This window comes from Myripristis murdjan, chromosome 9, assembly GCF_902150065.1.
Source record: "Myripristis murdjan chromosome 9, fMyrMur1.1, whole genome shotgun sequence".
Taxonomy (NCBI): domain Eukaryota; kingdom Metazoa; phylum Chordata; class Actinopteri; order Holocentriformes; family Holocentridae; genus Myripristis; species Myripristis murdjan.
In genome coordinates, this window is record NC_043988.1 from 36,210,370 (window position 1) to 36,228,975 (window position 18,606).

General features: G+C 45.1%; 3 protein-coding genes across 4 annotated transcripts in view; 1 reads left to right on the plus strand and 2 right to left on the minus strand.

Annotated features, from left to right (window-relative positions):
• LOC115364852 (phosphatidylinositol 3-kinase regulatory subunit alpha-like) overlaps positions 1 to 10,209 on the minus strand; it is a 37,128-nt gene extending 26,919 nt beyond the window's left edge. Inside the window, 4 exon segments of the mRNA XM_030059494.1 lie at positions 1,430 to 1,522; positions 5,537 to 5,666; positions 7,311 to 7,829; positions 10,002 to 10,209. Of these exon segments, the coding sequence (XP_029915354.1) occupies positions 1,430 to 1,522; positions 5,537 to 5,666; positions 7,311 to 7,502 (415 nt within the window). The 5' untranslated portion in view covers positions 7,503 to 7,829; positions 10,002 to 10,209.
• Positions 10,210 to 12,080: 1,871 nt separating this feature from the next.
• On the minus strand, positions 12,081 to 17,059 carry shld3 (shieldin complex subunit 3). Of its 2 annotated transcripts, none has more exons than XM_030059547.1 (4): positions 16,948 to 17,059; positions 14,620 to 14,960; positions 13,546 to 14,063; positions 12,081 to 13,097 (listed from the first exon to the last, which is right to left on the minus strand). In XM_030059547.1, exons 2-4 carry the CDS (start codon positions 14,807 to 14,809, stop codon positions 12,894 to 12,896), a joined length of 912 nt encoding a protein of 303 aa, XP_029915407.1. In that variant the 5' UTR covers positions 14,810 to 14,960; positions 16,948 to 17,059; the 3' UTR covers positions 12,081 to 12,893. The 2 variants fall into 2 exon arrangements, with proteins under 2 accessions (XP_029915407.1, XP_029915408.1); XM_030059548.1 differs by having other exon boundaries at positions 14,620 to 14,957; positions 16,948 to 17,033.
• On the plus strand, positions 14,875 to 17,793 carry LOC115365019 (vegetative cell wall protein gp1-like). Its single transcript, XM_030059729.1, has 3 exons — positions 14,875 to 14,884; positions 14,995 to 16,467; positions 17,690 to 17,793. The coding sequence occupies exons 1-3, from the start codon at positions 14,875 to 14,877 to the stop codon at positions 17,791 to 17,793; spliced, it is 1,587 nt and encodes a 528-aa protein (XP_029915589.1).
• Positions 17,794 to 18,606: the final 813 nt, after the last annotated feature.

Sequence of the window (18,606 nt, forward strand, 5' to 3'; positions counted from 1 at the left end):
CCAGCATCAGCATCAATATCAGCACTTCATGTTACCCAATTTCCACTTAGGGATCTGGGGCCGGATTCTCCAAAGGTTCTTAAGATTAAATTTCTTCTTAAATTCCATTTTTTTTCTTAAGTTTGGGTTTAAGAAGAATCTTAAGATATTTTCGAATTCACAAACAAAATATCTTAAGAATCCAAACAAAAGATCTTAAGAATGCTCGCAACTTTATTCTTAAGATTTTTCTTAAGAAATAAATGGGATTCTTGAAATAAATGATCTTACTATTTTTCTTAAGTAGTATCGTAACTTTAAGACAGGTAAAGGTCGTCTTAAGTAACCACATGCTGTGTGAAGGTAAGCTATTTTTCAAACATCTTTGATTAATTTAGAGCCAAATTTGATTATATAACATAGATTAATGTAGTAATGCCTTAATAATTTTACACTCTATATGTTAACATAGTGATAATCGTTATCTAAACTGTAATTCAGCCTAATATCTAAACCAGTATTTAGACACATATAGGCACATATATTGTTTCTGAGTCTATATGAGGACATTTTGTTTAGCCACCAGTCACCACTCAAGTGTCAATTATATTTAGATTCTATTAACTAATAGGTTAGTAATATCATCGCTGTCCAATACAAAGTATGTATCTCAATTTTTGAGAAAACACTTTTATAACATCAAATCAAAGTTGAGACTATAATGGATATTGTTTTGTTGGATTTTAGATGGAGCTGCTGTGGGTTGCAGCTCGAGGCTGTTTGTTTACATAAAGGTAGAGAGTTGAGAAGTTCGCAAGTGGCAAAAATTAAGAAGTTCTTAAGATAATGTGCAGTTCTTAAGAAAATAATGGGGAATAGCACTTGAGAACATTCTTATGAACTTCTCATTTTTTCCTCTTACGAAACATCTTCAGATTATTAGTAAGAACTTTTTGGAGAATCTGGCCCCTGATTCTGATTCTGATTCTGGGTTCTGCAGCAACAGTCCAGGCTTCACACACGGCCCGTGGATGGATGTTAAGATAATGAAGTTTATGAATAACAGCCGACACATCCACGATTATAGAAAGGTCGTCAACGAACACTGGGTGGCGCCGTCATGCGGCTCTGATGCCCGTTCATTCTGCCTAGAAAATTAACTCTAGGTTTGGCTCTTAGTGAACATTACAACGTTTAGGGCCTCGTGATTTAAAGAAGGGCCGACGGCTGCTGTAAAAGTCGTCGTCGCGGGAAGCTGATGTGCCTGCCGCTGATTTACACACGTCTTTCACAGTGTGAGTGTTTCTGGCCGCTGTGCATCACGTAACGCCCCGCGGGCTGTCTCTGCTTCAAAGTCAGACGCACGTCCTGGGGTCTGAAAACGCCTCTGATGATTTACATAGACAGGGTTTGTCTGTAAAGTGTGTGTGTGTGTGTGTGTGTTTCCCACCTGTGGACTCTATGGCCTCCATCAGTCTGCTGAGGAGGGGAGGGGCCGTGTCCGGGGGTCCAAACAGCTCTGGGAGGTCTGGCAACAAGTTTCCTGCAAAACACACACACACACACACACACACACACACACACACACACACACGCACACACACACACACGCACACACACACGTTTTATTCTCTAGCTTTACAGACTCAAACTTGTTATCGCAGTGCTGCTTTTCATCTGAGAGGTTTTTGTCGTTTCAGGAAAAGCGGAGTTTCATGATTCATGTAAGATTTGCGGTCATACTGTCCGTGAATGTGTGTGTGTGTGTTTGTGTGTGTGTGTGTGTGTGTGTGTGAGAACATATGGTGGCGTTACTGCAGAGATACTGGATACTGCAGAGAGAATTTCCATAAAAACACACACACACGGCGCAAAAAGAGCTGGTGGTTGTGAAAATGGCGGGTCCAGGCAGTCGGCGCGACGCTGCTGAAATCTGACAGAACGTCTCTTTTTTCTTTCCACTTTGACTCCATCCAACATTTCACTCCTGCAAACAACAAACTCTGACTTTGTGAAAACTCTGAACACCAGCTAGAGCGCTGTGGAGTGAGGAGAGGTCTTTTGGATTTAAAAAAAAAAAAAAAAAAAAAACAGTAAAGACTCCCACAAAACTAATCCTCTCCATCACGACTGTCACTAGCAGTGTGTGTGTGTGTGTGTGTGTGTGTGTGTGTGTGTGTGTGTGTGACTGCAGAGGCCCTGCCCTCTGCCTGGATCTTCCTGTTTTGCTGAGCTCGGGACTCTGATGGGCAGCGGGTGTGTCCCTCTCAGCCAATCACAGCGCAGCACGGTGCCAGACTGACAGCACCACAACCAATAGGAAGCTACGAAAATCACGGGCGGTGGAAAAGGGAGCTTTGGCGAGGAAGAACGGCGAGCGGACGAAGCTGCGAGAGAGAATCTGAGGCTGAGCTTTCAGCCGCCGGCGAGCACTGAGGGAGAGGAGGAGGATGAAGAGCGACGCCACGCTGGACCGTTTCCTGTCCAACAGGACGGCGTCGGCGGGACAACGAGGACGGCAACATGACATTTTACTCCGTCGCCATCCTAGGAGAGGAAAACTGGAGCGGCCATCCCTGAATGTTGAGTTTACAAACAACTCATCAGACTCATTCTGCACTAAACTTCAGTCTGAACCACTGGACTCGGGTTTATTAAAGCAGATTAGATCTCAGATTAGAACTAATCTGAGATTCTGAGAGAGCCAGTTTCTGTGGGTAGTCTCAATGAAAAAAAAGAAAACAAACATTTGTAAAATCTGTTTACCTGGGGTAAAAGTGGTAAAACTGTGTGTGTGTGTGTGTGTGTGTGTGTGTACAGTGTTGCTGCGGCCATGAATTTGAGCAGAAAACCGCCCTGCAGGTTCGCCACAAGACAAAAAACACATCACAACACACCAGCTGCGTACGGTAAGTCCCTGCTGCTGGCACACACATGCGCACACACACACACACACACACACACACACATGCGCACACACACACACACACACACACACACACACACACACACACACACACACACACTTCCTTCCTGTGTTCTCTGGTAAGGATGGTAGTGGCAGATCAGAACTCAGATCTGTTCAGTCAGCAACCACAAACCTGAATAATTACAGGCTGCAGAACACTGTGTACATTTGTTTGTGTGTGTGTGTGTGTGTGTGTGTGTGTGTGTGTGTGTGTGTGTGTGTGTTGAGGGGGTTGAGAATCAGGAAACAGCTGAAGTGAGTGGTTCATGTCGCTCTGAGTCACTCTCAGGCTGAATCTCTGCTCCGTGTTTCTCTTGAATTTCTATGAATTTTCCTCCAGGCGGTTCTGCCGGGTTCCGGTGTAAACCGGTTCCCCGGTTCCCCCCCGGGCTGCGTTCACACCCTGCGTGTTCACATCGGGGTCGGCCCAGGTGAGAGCAACGTCACCTGATGGACCGGACGCTCATTCAGTGGATCTGCAGGCCTCAACAAGACAAATCTAAGCCTTTAACCCCCTGAACCCCAAACCCGCGGGCGGGATAGAAAGACATGTATTTTTTTAAAAATCGCCAAAATTCAACCGTTTATCATAGCTGGAAGCTTTAAAAACCTATTTTTTCGTCGGAATTTGAATTTTCCGACGGTCCCTGAATGCAACATGTCCGACTTCGGTTTAGCGGTAGAAAAAAGGACGAAACTAAGGCTAAAAAAGCGATTTTCATTCGAATCATTTTATTATACATGCTTCATTCAACAATTCGCCAAAAAACAGTCGTTTACTCAATCCAGATCATTCAAAAAACAGAAAATTCTGCGGTCTTCAGCGGATCTGAGAAATCTTGATTGATTCAGGTGAGCCCAACAGTCGTGTGACAAAAATTCACTGAATTTCAGTGTGTAGGCAACAGTAGTAACATGGAAGGGGGCAAGGCAGTAAAAACGCCTAAGCTTATACAGGTTGGAAAAATGTTAATATTTCAGGAAATAAATCATGTGGAGCCCTACTTTTTTTTTCCTGGATCAGTGACACTTGTGGGCACCTGAAAAAATGTTCTGTACATTTATTCCAGTTTTTCTCGATTTTTGTAAAATAAATTATCCAAAAAAATCAGTTTGCCCTTTTTATTTTTTTATTATTTATGGCACTATAACTCTTTCATACCTTGTGAAAGACATTTTTGAATGGCTTCAGGTGATAGCCACATCTGTGCTGTTTCCATAGAGGTGCAGCACTTGTAATTGCAGTGAAAAACAAGCCCCCACAGTGAGCCAAAATGTGAGGGGAGCAGAAAACGCCCCAAAACTGCTTGGGGTTCAGAGGGTTAAAGCCTTTTTTATTCCACTTTGGATGCGAGTCAACAGCAACTTCACAGCCATAAGCATCAGAATGAGTCCAACTTAAATACAAATCTACTGACGAAGAGCTGCTGATAAAAGGATAAAAGGAATATTCATCTGCAGCAGCACGAGCAGCTTCAACGTGCAGCTCCTCAGGAGTTTGGGTCAATCAGATGTTTTGTTTGCCTTTCATGTGGGACAGAGATCTTCTGAATCAGAGTGATGAAGGTTAAATTTAAATACTTTTATATAGTATAATATTTTTATGTACCTATGTATTTATTTTTTCTTTCTTCTCTTGATTATTATTATTATTTTTATTATATTATTAGTATTTGGTCTGTTTTGTTTATGTCGTGATTATTATTATTATTATTATTATTATTATTATTATTATTATTGTTGTTGTTGTTGTTATTATTATTATTGTTTGGAAGCGGGTTAATTATTGATGAATAGAGTGCGGTGAAGGGGTGGGACTTCCTCCCGCTGCCTTTTGAACGTGACAAATTTATTTGGCTCTTTGGTTGTTGTTTGCTTTTTCTCTTTACTTTTTGTTCATGTCTTTATTTTGTTCATGTTCAAAAGAAAAAAGAAAAAAAAAACTACTTTATATTAAATATTGGGCGGCACGCATAGACGCAGCGGCTTACAGCTCTCCACTCTCGGTGCCGTATTCTGTGTTTTTGTGTGTGTGAACGGTTGTGTTTTTAGCTGAAAACACCACCATATGTTGGGCAATGTACGCGTACAGTCATCAGGACCTTTTGAGCTTGGGATGACGCTGCGAAACACCAATTTCACCGGACTTTCATCGCTACCAGGACATTCCGGAGGACACCAAAACAAAACAAAAGCGGTAGCACGGCTGAAAAGACGACCCTTTAAGCCGCCGGCTCCCAACATTTTCCAACGCCGGGTCCATAACTAACAAAATCGACGAACTGCGCCGCCTGCACATCGCATCCAACAAGTGTTTCAGTGACTGTTGAATTTTTCTGATATCAGAGACTCGGCTATTCAACTAGCAGGCTGCACGATGCTTTCTATTCTGCCCTGCACCGAAAGCACTGAGCCCTAATTTTGTTGCATTATTATACCGTATATGACTGTGCAATGACAATAAAGATCTATCTATCTATCTATCTCTCTATCTATATTGTCACAAATGCTGACTTCTGAAGGCTTCAAGCCAAAAACACAGGTAACAGTCTGTTAGATCCCTGTGCCACTCGGTGTTTCTTTACTCACCCTCTGACTCTGAGTCGGCCCTCGCCGACGCCGCAGAGGGCGGCCTGGGAGGGCGGGGCTTAGGAGTGGGCGGGGACATCCTCTTCCTGCCGACAAACTCCACATACGTCCCCGGGAAGTCGCCTTTCTCCTGTCGGCAGAAACACACAGAGACACATCAGGATAGGAAACCACAGCAACGGCAAGACCGCCTGTCAATCTGATTATTGATCACAATTATCAGCCCTGATCATCTGACACATTTTGCGCCTCATACCAACATTTTACCACGTTAACATTGGGGTGGTAAAGATCCATGGATCTATATCAAACGATCAATTGAACGTTCAACGATGCAACAGGATCAACGCAAAGTGCAACCATCAATCATCATCGTCATCTTTCAGATCACGCCACCTTTATTTTGAAATTCTCAAGGTGTGTTTTTATGTTGCTGTTTCATCTAAGCTAGCTGCTGCCTGCACTGTGCTAATAATGGCGAGCGTTGAAGATAAAGCCGAGGAGGAGGAAATCAGTCAGCGGTGTGGATTCAGGAGAAAAGACACGTCATCTGACGAAACACACGCTGAGATAAGATCCTCAGGAAAGAGGACAAACGCGGCCGGGCTCCTTAAAATCAAACACCTCCTCCTCCTCGCAGCTTTTTCCCACAAAAACCGAATCACAGCTGTTGAAGGAGCAGTGACGATCACAGCTGCCAGGTCATACTTCATTCATCACGTGTGGCTCCTCAGCACTTCATTTATCACCTATTCTGTCACTTTTCACCATGAAAACACTGCAGCTCCTCCAACCTGCACTCTGCACTCGGCCATTTAACGAGTTTGATGATATTCTGATTAATAATGACGTGTTCACAGGGTCATTTTGTTGTTCACGCTGGCTGTATTTTCAGCTTGACCCACATGCATTTTCGCTCCATATTAATGGGATTTGAATGGATTCTGTCAGAGTTTCCTCAGAGTCTAATCCTTCAGAGTTATTTGGGTTAAGTCGTCTCTCCGGCTGGTGATTCTGTGTCTTTGGTTTCACTTCCTTGTATTTCACTGGGCTGTGCGCTGTGTTACATCACTCACTGTTGGTGAGCAAAATGTAGGTGGTCTTGTTCTCTGCCACAGTCCTGTGACAGGAAGCAGAAAAAAATGAACTTGGGTGATTTTGGGTGATTTTTTTTTTTCCGCCCTCCCTGTGATCAACACGTCTTTGCTTGTAAAAGAAAATCAGCTTGTAAGTGAAGCGCAGGGGGAAACCCTCCGTGTTTTGGACTGTAGCGCATTTCAAACTGACAAACACAAAGTTTGTTTGAAAACAGCAGAAATTTCCCCCAAACGCCCAACCAGGACTGAGACTGATGACTGTATTGAATGTCACATAATCCATTTTGATCAATTATTTACGTCTGTGGATCTCAAACTTTTTCAGTAATGTTCCCTCTTTTTTTTTAAGAATTATGATTGGCTGGTATTTTTTTTAATTCAATTTTTTTTTTTTTTTTATAAATCTCATGGGCCCCTGCAGTACTCCAAGGGGGTAAGCAACCCCCTATTAGAGAACCACTGATTTAGGCCCAGTGATCAGAGCCCAAAGTGATGTGTTCTTAAACCAAAAAAGCCAAAATAATAATTTTATAGAGATATGGATGAACGATTTTAGCATGCAGGTGATTTTAGTGAAGCTGGAATCAGATGATGGTTGGTGTTTTTACAAAAAAATTCTCCGTCAATTGACTAAATGTTTAGTTGACAGATCTGGAAGCGGGCCGCCCCCCGCTCACCTGCGTGGTCTCGTTGAAGCCGGGCAGCCAGCCGATCTCGGAGGGCCGCTCCTCGGCGCCGCTGCTGCAGCCGAGCGCCAGCAGAGCTCCTTTACTGACCAGCAGCATGTCGCCCACGTGCAGGTCGATGTCCTCCTCCCGCTCCTTCTTATAGTCATACAGCGCTCGGTACTGAAAGCCCTCTGAGCTCATTGTGATATGTGTCGATGGCTTTACGGCTGTGCGCCGACTCACTGAGAAATCAAATTTTAAAAAAACAAAAAAAACAAACTAAGACTTTTTAAAAAGACCAGGGTTCACTGTTCGCCTGAGATCGCTGTGGGGATTTGCAGCGGAGCGTCCAGACTAACAGAGCGTGGCGGCGTTTCCAGCTGTCCGTCTGCCCGGGTCTCCATGTCCGCTAATGTCCTGTCATCCCTCCAGGCCGGGCCGCAGCCTGTCGACGGAAACGTCCCCGGCGTTCATGAACAGCAGTCTCAGCAGAGGTAAGGGCCACATCTGGGGCGACGGCGGCTCGAGCTGCAAGAGCAGAGCAGATAAATCTTTGATGAGCGACACGGGGGAAAACTGGGGCGATGCAGCAATAAACAGCCAGAGAGCCACAACACAAGACCACAGAAATAATACAACACTGAATAACACAGCCAGACCCAAATATCAGAAAGAATGTATTGACACCAGAGGGGCAAACTGCAATTGCTCACATTCTCAGGAGAAGAATTACATTATAAGAAATAGAAAAAGAAATAAATATAAAAATATGCCTTACAAATTTGAAAAAAAAAAAAAAAGATGTGAATTATGTATAAAGATATATCAAAGTATGTGCAATATTGGCCCTTCACAGATATAATCAGTATCAGGGTATATGCGTCTATTTTTTTTTATTTATTTATTTATTTATTTTTACAGAACATAATGCAGGAATAGATGCTTTAGGCGATTTAGAAATTAATATTTGTTTGTTTTTCCTATTACTACAAGTGTAATTAATGCATTTAAATACGTAGTTCCATTTATTTATTTAAATTATACACATTTATAATTGTTAATTTCCCAGTGAATGTCATATTGGATAGTAAAGTTTATTGTTAAAGTGTATAATATATAATATTTCACTGTTTTAAAGATGTAATTTCAGACACACAAGAGTGTAACGGTTCAATAAACGGCTCAGTGTGTATTGCGCTTTCTGGGTCACAACTTCAGTTCTGTTTGTTTTGTACATTATAGGGAGAAAAACAATACAATTACCAGTATTCTCTGTATGTTGTCTTATTTTTATTCAGAGAAAGGCTTTTAAATGCAAAGGTCTGCTTTGATTATTTAAATCAAATATAGTAATTCCTCCGGTAGGTTCATGAATTCAGCAGCTCAATGTGTGTGTGTGTGTGTGTGTGTGTGTGTGTGGTCAGATGCTCTCACACTGAGGATGTGTGTGTGTCACTCTGCACTTTGTAGGGTGCAGTGTGTGACTGAAGGGCTCGGTTTTACTCCCCTTGTGTGTGTGTGTGTGTGTGTGTGTGTGTGTGTGTGTACCTGGTATTGCTAATGTTGTGGGGACATAAATCTGTTTACACAGTCATGTTGTGGGGACTCGCCTCCCTTATGGGGACAAAAAGCAAGTCCCCTTAGTGAAAATCATTAATGTTAGGGTGAAGACTTGATTTAAAGCTAAGATAACTTTAGGGTTAGGGGTAGGGTTAGGATAAATCTCCAGGAAATGAATGTAAGTCAATGTAATGTCCCCAGAAGTGATGGAAACCAACATGTGTGTGTGTGTGTGTGTGTGTGTGTGTGTTGGTCAACAGCGGAGAATCAGAGCACAGATGAGACTGTAAGATACTCCTGGACAGTACACCATTATCTCGATATGAACATGCATTACATTAATATCTCAAAAGGCGACGATACGGGTGGAATTCCCTCTGTGCAATAACCCATATTCAATACCACACTTATGTGCAATAACCTGTGCAATAAACCATATTCAATACCACACTTCTGTGCAATAATCTGTGCAATAATCCATATTCAATACCACACTTATGTGCAATAACCTGTGCAATAACTCCTGTCCATGTTTGCACTTGTACATATATTTTTTCTTTCTTTTTATTCTATATATATTTATATGTATATTCCTTTCTTTATTTTTCTTGACTAATTGCTCTTTTTACTTTACACTTTGAGTGGGAGTTGTTATTGCAACAAAAAGTAATTTCCCCCTGGGGATCAATAAAGTATTCTGATTCTGATTCTGATTATTATGCTGGTTTTTTGGTTTTTTTTTTTAATGCGCAAGTTTCACTGTTGTTACACTTAAAATTTAAAAAAGTGTGAACCCACAGTCACACTGCGTATCGAGATATTTGCCATAATATAAATACCACATACGAGCTGCGGTCCTGTGTTTAGCTCCGACATCAGGGAAGTGTTCGTATGATTTTCCATAACACCGACACTTCCGCGTTCATCTTTGAAGCTAGAACCTCATGAAGAAGAGCGACATGTTGTCCATAACCGACAGTTAAACAGACATTATACACACTCACTGTACACACACACCGACACACACACCGACACAAACACAAACACAGGCGCACAAATGTCCCCAGGAAACGGGAAGCGACAATGCACGCCGATGCTAACGTTAGCCGCTTAGCTTCCGCCAGTCGCTCCCTGCCTCACCTTTATTGGTTTCCGCGGCCAAAACCTTCGGCGGAGAGACGAACTGCGGCCATGACGGAGCTGCGGAGCGAAAACGAAAGTCCGGAGATGTCCTGCGTCGACTTTAATCCGTTATTTCATCGATTATGTCCGAGACGGAGCCACTCGTGGATCAGCCGTCTGGCTTCTAGGATGTTCCCGCGTCAAGCCGCCGCGACTGCACACGAACACTTCCGCTCCGGATTGTCAAAGTAAAAGTTTTCCTTGACGAAGGCACGTTGAGCTGGTTTATGTGGGTCAATATTACAGAGTACCGAAGTAAAATTAAACAATATTTTAGATTATATCGTATAAATGAGTGTTTGCATTTGCTGCATTTTTTAACAGTAACCCGTTATCAGTAGACAGATAAAGACGTGTTGCATAACGGTGTCAAGCGAGCATAATCCAAAATAAAACTTCCGGTTACATTTTCGAAAATAAAATCCATTGTGTGTCACAGGCTGCCGAGATTAAAAGACAGAATATATTTAGAGGTGCAGCCCGTCGTAAAGTTGCAATAAAATATGTTTTTTGTTTGTTTGTTTGTTTGTTTTTGAATAATTTATTTGAAATAGCTGTTCAAATACATTCACACAGTCTGGCCTGCATGTAAATATCTGGGGCTTCAGCAGAGCAGGGAGGCACGGCCGTGACGTCACGTCCGGTAACCTACATTTCAAAGCACCGCGAGCTGCTGTCAAAAGAAAAGAGAGCAGTGCAACAAAAGAGTGGGGGGTTGCTCTGTATTCACACACACACACACACACACACACACACACACACACACACACACACACACCCCCCTCCCAACCCAGTTCATTCCTGCCATATTCAAGGAGCCCTTTGAAAATGAGTTTACATGTATGTGTGTGTGTGTGTGTGTGTGTGTGTGTGTGTGTTGAGTTCTGTCAGTGAAAGCCAGGGTGTCTCCCTCACCATGTGACTGCTGCAAAACACACATCGCTGCACCTCTGATGCTTTACAAAGACGGACAGTCAGACGAACATGCAGGGTTTAAAGGGACAGTTCACCCGTTTGGAAAAATGCTTCATTATGCACCCCCTCGCTGTTATGTAGGGCAGTGTGTTGATGTGTTCCCTCTCATCGTCATCGTCGCTGGATCCTGGCTGGAAGCTCCAAATGCTAACATTCAGCCTCCTTCCCCCCGGCTCACAGGATTAAAAATAACCGCTTTAATCCACATATATTGTTAAATACATATAACATGAATTGGATGTAAAGGGGGAAAAAAAAGGAAAAAAAGAAATCCAGGCACTCAAGTGAATTAATAGGTTAAAATGCCTTTAATTAATAGGGCTTATACATTAAAACCACCGACATGTTTCAGCCATGCGGCCTTTCTCATGGTGCGATGAATTGGATGTGTTTAGGGACTGTCTATATTTTCCCATGAACCTCCCAAAGTGATTGAAAAAAAAAAAGACTGACATTCTGTCACAAAACGCCGCTCTATATTTGCTGGTGAGACAATGTTCAGTGCCATAATAACATATTTAATAACATATTTCCGTTCAGTTTGGCCTCTTACCTTCAGTAGGTTTGGTTTACTGAGGGATCGTTTTACAGTTAAAATACGCTGGACGGCAGCCCTGTCAATCATCTCAATAAACTCAGCTTTTATATATTATTGCCTTATTGTATCTCCATCATGCAGAGGCTGTTTGATGCATGGATTGCAGGTATCTCCCACTGGGTGGTTCACGTCAGAAAAATTAATGCCTCAACTGTTTAAGGGCATATCCAAGTTAAGATCATAGAAAAAATAAGGAGAATGATGGTGCATCAAAGTTAACATTTCATTAATTGTGACTCAAAGCTGTTCTGCTGCAAAGGGATCAACTCCATGTTAAAGCCTCTGGGTTCAGGATGGAGCTCAGAGAAGCTCCTGCAGGTGGACCAGGACTTTAGTCCATGTAGTTTATCTAGAAGGAGAAATTTTAATGAAATATAGTTTCACTTTAAATTGCCCTTGAGCAAGGCAGCGACCCCATAAACTTCTCCAATGGACGCCGGCAGGAGAAAAGAACAGAATGAATGTCCATTAAAAAAATATTTCTTTATTTAAACATAAAAGTGACGAATGGATCAATATGAAAGATACACGTCTTTAACACAGAAACACATTCTCAAATCCATAAATTATACAACACAGAGGAGAAACAGGCACAGAGATCAAAATCTTCTGTCGTCAGTAGTTTCCACTCACTTCTCAGTTCATTTCATTCAGGAGGTGGATCATAAAAAAAAACACCTTCATATGTTCATCATCAGATGAAATGATGTTTGCGTCCTGCTGCTCAGTTCATCACTGCAGCTTCCAGAGTGACGCCGATAAAAAACACTTCAATACATCCGTGTATTAGAGCCACTGTAGGGAGAAAAAAAAAATTACAAAGGAAAAATATCATAAAATATCACCGCCCCATGGGAGGCGACTGAGCTTTTTGCCATCAGGACCCCTCAGCATTGGGACGTCCTGCCTCAGGAGGTAAGACACGCACAGTCAGTGACTTCTTTTAAAACCCACTTTTTCAGACCTGCCTTTATTTTATTTATTTATTATTGCTTTTATTCTTGTAGCTTTAGTTATTAATCTATATTTGCTTTTTTGCTTCTATTGCCTTTTTATCTTTTACTGTCTTTATCTTTCAACATCCTTCTGTTTTCTCTTTTCTGTGTTTTTGCATCTTTGGTTTGCCTGTTGAAACCTCACATGGTGATTATGTCTTCAAGTTGTTAGGCTGTTTTTGCTGTGTCTGTCACAGCATTTTGTAAACTGGTTTTACTTTATTGTGAGTCTTATCATCATGACAGCCGCCTCAGTCTCAGCGCCCGTGCCGGCGGCGGCGTCTACAGGCTGAAGATGTTCCCCAGCTTGTGGACGGACAGGCTGATGCTGCCCGCCAGCCGCAGCTCGTCCTTCAGGAACGTTCCCACCAGCTCCGAGTACAGCAGGTCGCAGAACAGCCAGATCTCCGCCTGGGAGCGCTGGATGTTCCCGTTACAGGTGGGCAGCCTGCAGCTCCGGATCGCCCGGCTCACCGCCCGCCAAACCTGCAGGGAGCAGGACGAGGAGCAACAAGGACAACAAGAGAAAAGGAGGAGAGGGGAGAAGGGAGGAAAGAGGCAAAGAAGAAAAAGAAAAAAGTTGAAGAACAAAGACAAAAAAAAAAAAAAACGAGGAGGAAGCAGGGAGAAGAGCAAGAATTTTTTTTTAAATTTCACTCCTCCCTTGTTGGCCATGATAAAAAAAAATGCTTAGTATTTCTATTTTATGTATTTTAAAAACAAAAATTAAACAACCAATAACTTTTTTTTAAATCCCATTTCTGAGAGGAAAATCGAATGAGCGAAACGTGCACAGACCGAGCCGGCTGATGTTTTTGGAAGGAAAACTTGATAGAAAAATGATGCATTATGGGTGAGGTGTCCCTTTAAAAAGTGATGTCAGTGGGTGATTCAGGGGTACAGGTGTTTCAGGTGGGTGTTCGCAGCTCCTGACCTGCTCGATGTCCCGGGACGCCCCGCAGTTGTGCTGGCTGATCACCCACTTGGCTCTCTGGTGGAGGTGCAGCCGGTGTTTGCACACCGTCCCGAGGAAGTGGCTGGACAGAGACACCGAGCTCCACGCCGCCGTGCCTTTCTGCGCCAAGACGCTCCACGACCTCCTGCCTCCCGCGTCACCGCCGTCCTTCTGAGGCTGTTTCTCAGGCGAAGACTTGGCGCTCGCTGCTCGGCCAGAGAGCGCCGCCGCCGGTGCGGGGCGGTTCGGTTTTTTTAGTGTTTCCGCTTGTGGGTCAGGCCGCGCTGGTCTGTCGGTGACGAGGTGGACGTCTCTGAGCTCCGGCTCTTCGTCTTCTTCAGGGGGTTTAGTCGCCGCCGGCTCCGGCCTGCGCTCACAGGCGAGCCGGTCGTCTCTTCCCGCGGTCTGTGGCGTCCATCCTACGGGCGCTGCGGCTCTTTCACACACCGAGGAGCCCCGAGGCGTTTGGGCCTCTGCTGCTGTTTCCTGGATGATGGCTGAAATCCAAAAATGATTCATAAAAAAATTAAATTAGGGTTGAATGATGTGGTAATAAAATCAAACTGCAATTATGACAGATACTGCGATTGTGTATCCCTCCCGCCCCCATTCGATTGACAGCTGTTCTCATCAAACGCTCGAGAGCAACAGGATCTGTTGGCTGGAGAGAAATCCACTGTTTTCTCCGGGATTATTTCACTAAGCTGACGCTCTGTCTGCACTGCCAGAATATTGTTTCTGTACAAGAGGAGCTGAAGCCAGCAGCCCTGCTCCATGATTTAGACTGAGGTTTATTACAGCCGGTGACTTTTAGGAACTCCCACATCTTGCTGGACAATGAAGACAGAAATCAAGAATAACACTACGGAAGAAAAGCCATGTTTTTAAACTGGTTGTACTGTCCCTTTAAACCAAACATCAGCAACAACACTGAAAACGTGGCTGGACAGGAGGCGCTCCTGTCCTCAGAGCCTCAGACAAACTCATCACTTTAACTTCTCCATCAGATGCCAGCAGTGTGTGTGTGTGTGTGTGTGTGTGTGAGGGGCCGACCTGCCGTGATGACGGGCGCCGCTCGGCCCGGTCTGATCGGCAGCCGGCGGTCGGCGGAGGGCGGGAACCAGGGCGTGAAGGTGGGCGGAGTCCGCCGGGGGAAAGGCTCCAGAAGCTTCTGTGTGGTGTCGAGCAGACAGCGCAGCCCAGAGGCAGAGTCCGGACGGTGATGTAGCACCACATCCTCCATGCACACACACACACACACACACACACACACACACACACACACACACACACTCAGACGAGGTTCAGATGTCTGCCAGTTGGATCCTCCTCCTCCTCCTCCTCCTCTTCCTCATGATTCTGAGGCTCTGCTGCCACTGAGCCGCTCAAACCTGCTGAAATCAGAGGAACATCAGTCCTTTCCAGCAGATTCACCTCCAGCTGCTGTCACCCACCCCGTCCTCCCCCGTCCCCCTGTCACCCACCCCCGTCCCCCGTCCTCCCCCGTCCTCCTGTCACCCACCCCGTCCTCCCCCGTCCCCGTCACCCACCCCGTCCTCCTGTCACCCACCCCGTCCTCCCCCGTCCTCCTGTCCCCCACCCCGTCCTCCCCCGTCCCCCGTCCTGTCGCCCACCCCGTCCTCCCCCGTCCCCCTGTCACCCACCCCGTCCTCCCCCGTCCTCCTGTCCCCCACCCCGTCCTCCCCCGTCCCCCGTCCTGTCGCCCACCCCGTCCTCCCCCGTCCCCCTGTCACCCACCCCGTCCTCCCCCGTCCTCCTGTCCCCCACCCCGTCCTCCCCCGTCCCCCGTCCTGTCACCCACCCCGTCCTCCCCCGTCCTGTCCTCCCCTGTCCTCCTGTCACCCACCCCGTCCTCCCCCGTCCCCCTGTCACCCACCCCGTCCTCCCCCGTCCTCCTGTCCCCCACCCCGTCCTCCCCCGTCCCCCGTCCTGTCACCCACCCCGTCCTCCCCCGTCCTGTCCTCCCCTGTCCTCCTGTCACCCACCCCGTCCTCCCCTGTCCCCCGTCCTGTCCCCCACCCCGTCCTCCCTCCTGTCACCCACCCCGTCCTCCCCCGTCCCCCTGTCACCCACCCCGTCCTCCCCCGTCCCCCTGTCACCCACCCCGTCCTCCCCTGTCCCCCGTCCTGTCCCCCACCCCGTCCTCCCTCCTGTCACCCGCCCCGTCCTCCCCCGTCCTCCTGTCACCCCGCCCCGTCCTCCCCCGTCCTCCTGTCCCCCACCCCGTCCTCCCTCCTGTCACCCGCCCCGTCCTCCCCCGTCCTCCTGTCACCCGCCCGTCCCCCCTCCTGTCACCCACCCCATCCTCCCCCATCCCCCGTCCTCCCCCATCCCCCGTCCTCCCCGTCCTCCTGTCACCCATCCCGTCCTCCCCCGTCCTCCTGTCACCCGCCCCGTCCTCCCCCGTCCCCCGTCCTCCTGTCCTGTCACCCGCCCCGTCCTCCCCCGTCCCCCGTCCTCCCCCACCCCGTCCTCCTGTCCTGTCACCCACCCCGTCCTCCCCCGTCCCCCGTCCTCCCCCGTCCTCCCCCACCCCGTCCTCCTGTCCTGTCACCCACCCCGTCCTCCCCCGTCCCCCGTCCTCCCGCGTCCCCCGTCCTGTCCCCCACCCCGTCCTCCTGTCACCCACCCCGTCCTCCCCCGTCCCCCGTCCTCCCCCGTCCTCCCCCACCCCGTCCCCCATCCTGTCCCCCACCCCGTCCTCCCTCCTGTCCCCCACCCCGTCCTCCTGTCACCTGCCCGTCCTCCCCCGTCCTCCTGTCACCCGCCCGTCCCCCCTCCTGTCACCCACCCCGTCCTCCCCCGTCCCCCGTCCTCCTGTCACCCACCCCGTCCTCCCCCGTCCTCCCTCCTGTCACCCAGAGCTCACACAGATCTGCAGTCTGGAAAACAACTTCATCACCTCAAATCAAAATAACAACGAGGTTTTACAATAAATAAATAAATAAATAATAAAAAAAACTAACTCCCTCTGTGCTGTGCATGTGTTGCTTGTGGTAACGTTATGATGTTTTGTTGACAAAACGGGACTAAAACAAACAGTCAAACTAATAAAACCTCAAAACATGAAGCTGAACACCCGCTTTAAAAACTAATTCAGACTAAACTGACACACACACACACACACACACACACACACACACACACACACACACACACACACACACACACACACACACACACACACACTGCTGTGTTTTTAGCCGCTGCTGCTATGCTAGCTAAACACAGCTAGCATAGCCAGCTAGCTTGTAAGCCAATAAAAAAACGGGCGCTGCTGATTTTTATCCGCTCCGTCGCGTGTAGTTACTGATCAGAAACAATATCAAAGCCGATAAATCGATAAGTTTCAATACCAACCTTCAGATCTGTGGCGTAACCATTAGCAACTAGCCACGAACGAGTTAACGCGCTAGCTACAAGAAGCTAACACGGAAGCAGTTGTGTGAACTTTGCAGTGGGATCTCGCGATACTTGGCATAACCTTGGAATGCCCAGAACAGTGATATTATATTATATTATTTTATATTATTTAAATTATGTCTTTAAAATATTGTGGTGATGGTGGTGGTGGGGTGGTCCTAGCCCTAAAATAAGTAAAAAAAAAAAAAAAAAAAAAAAAAATAATAATAATAATAATAATAATAATAATAATAATAATAAAAATAATAATAATAATAATAATAAAGCAATTTCAGGACAAAGGTTTTTTTTTTTTTTTTTTTTTTTTTTAAAGTATTACTATTTTCATTATTTTTTTTTTTTTTCACAACAGACTTCCTTAATGTTACATAGAGTTTTGTGCATGGCTGCTGAAAACATTTCCCGATAACACCCCAGTCTCTGTCTCTGTCGCTGAGCCACGAGTGAAGATTTTATTGTCTTTTCATCCTCATGCAGCCGAAAAGAAAAAGAAAAGTTATCTGAGCACAAAGTGAGCAGGAGTTCAGCCAAACTGGACGGACTGAAGACTGTTTTCCATCGAGATGCCAAAAAAAAAAAAAAAAACGGGGAAAAAACTGACCATGGAATCCCTGCAAAAAAGGAATCAGATCAGTGATGTTCAAGTATTTCTGTATTTATTTGCTGGTGTTGCCTTCAGGCTCCGAGACACGAGCTGCCGCTGTGGCCCGCGGTGCCTTCAGGTGCTGCTGGAAAAACTTGCCCTCACCACCAGGGGGCGCTCGCTCTCCACCGCAGAGCTGACCCGCAGGGGGCGTCCCGCTTTCTGATGTTTATTTTTCTGTGTGCTCAAAGTACTTGAGTCTTTATCTGTTAGTTTTTATTTAAAAAAAACAAAAACAAAAACAACAACAACATAATAACAACAATAATAACAATAATTATAAAATTTAAAAAAAGAAATAAAGCTGGTTATTTCATTTTATTGTTTTTAAAATTTTTAAGCTTAACTGAATGAATGTAATGACAATATTTTCAGTTTTGGATTCATTAAAAAAAAAAAAAAAATTACATAAATAAAATACCCTCGGCCTGTGAAAGTGCCTTATGTACATAACTGCCTATATTTATCATTCTATATCTATACAAGGATACAAGGATACAAGGAAGTTTATTTGTCATTATACAACAGGTTGAATAATGAAATTAAAGTGTGGTTCCCTCTTGATTGATTAATTGATTGTATAGAAAATAAAATTATTTTCTATACAATCTATCTATCTATCATATCTATCTATATTTATATCTATATTTATCATATCAGAAAGATGTTATTGATCCATGAGGGGAAATTGTTTGTGAATGTCTCTCTCTATATATATATGTGTGTCTGTTTCTAGATATAGATATTAGTATTAACTGTAGTCTTGTTAAAAACATTGAGAAAAAAATCCAATCTTAAAATAGAAGAAAAAAGTGACGCTCCAAAGCTGGTAATTTTTTAAAATCTTTTTTTAAGTTTGACTGAATTAATGTGATGACAATCTTTTCAGTTCTGGATTCATTAACAAAAAGTTTGGGCAGTAAATGAGCTTTTTCTTAATGTATATATTCATG

What these genes read in the sequence shown, in the direction of transcription:
- shld3 (XM_030059547.1), bottom strand. Translation starts at nt 14,809, where the DNA reads ATGGAGGATGTGGTGCTACATCACCGTCCGGACTCTGCCTCTGGGCTG. An exon ending in GGCGCCCGTCATCACGGCAG is followed by an intron (nt 14,064 to 14,619) that starts GTCGGCCCCTCA and finishes TTTGGATTTCAG; the next exon opens with CCATCATCCAGGAAACAGCA. An exon ending in CGTCCCGGGACATCGAGCAG is followed by an intron (nt 13,098 to 13,545) that starts GTCAGGAGCTGC and finishes TGCTCCCTGCAG; the next exon opens with GTTTGGCGGGCGGTGAGCCG.
- LOC115365019 (XM_030059729.1), top strand. An exon ending in AGAGCTCACACAGATCTGCA is followed by an intron (nt 16,468 to 17,689) that starts GTCTGGAAAACA and finishes TGTTGCCTTCAG; the next exon opens with GCTCCGAGACACGAGCTGCC.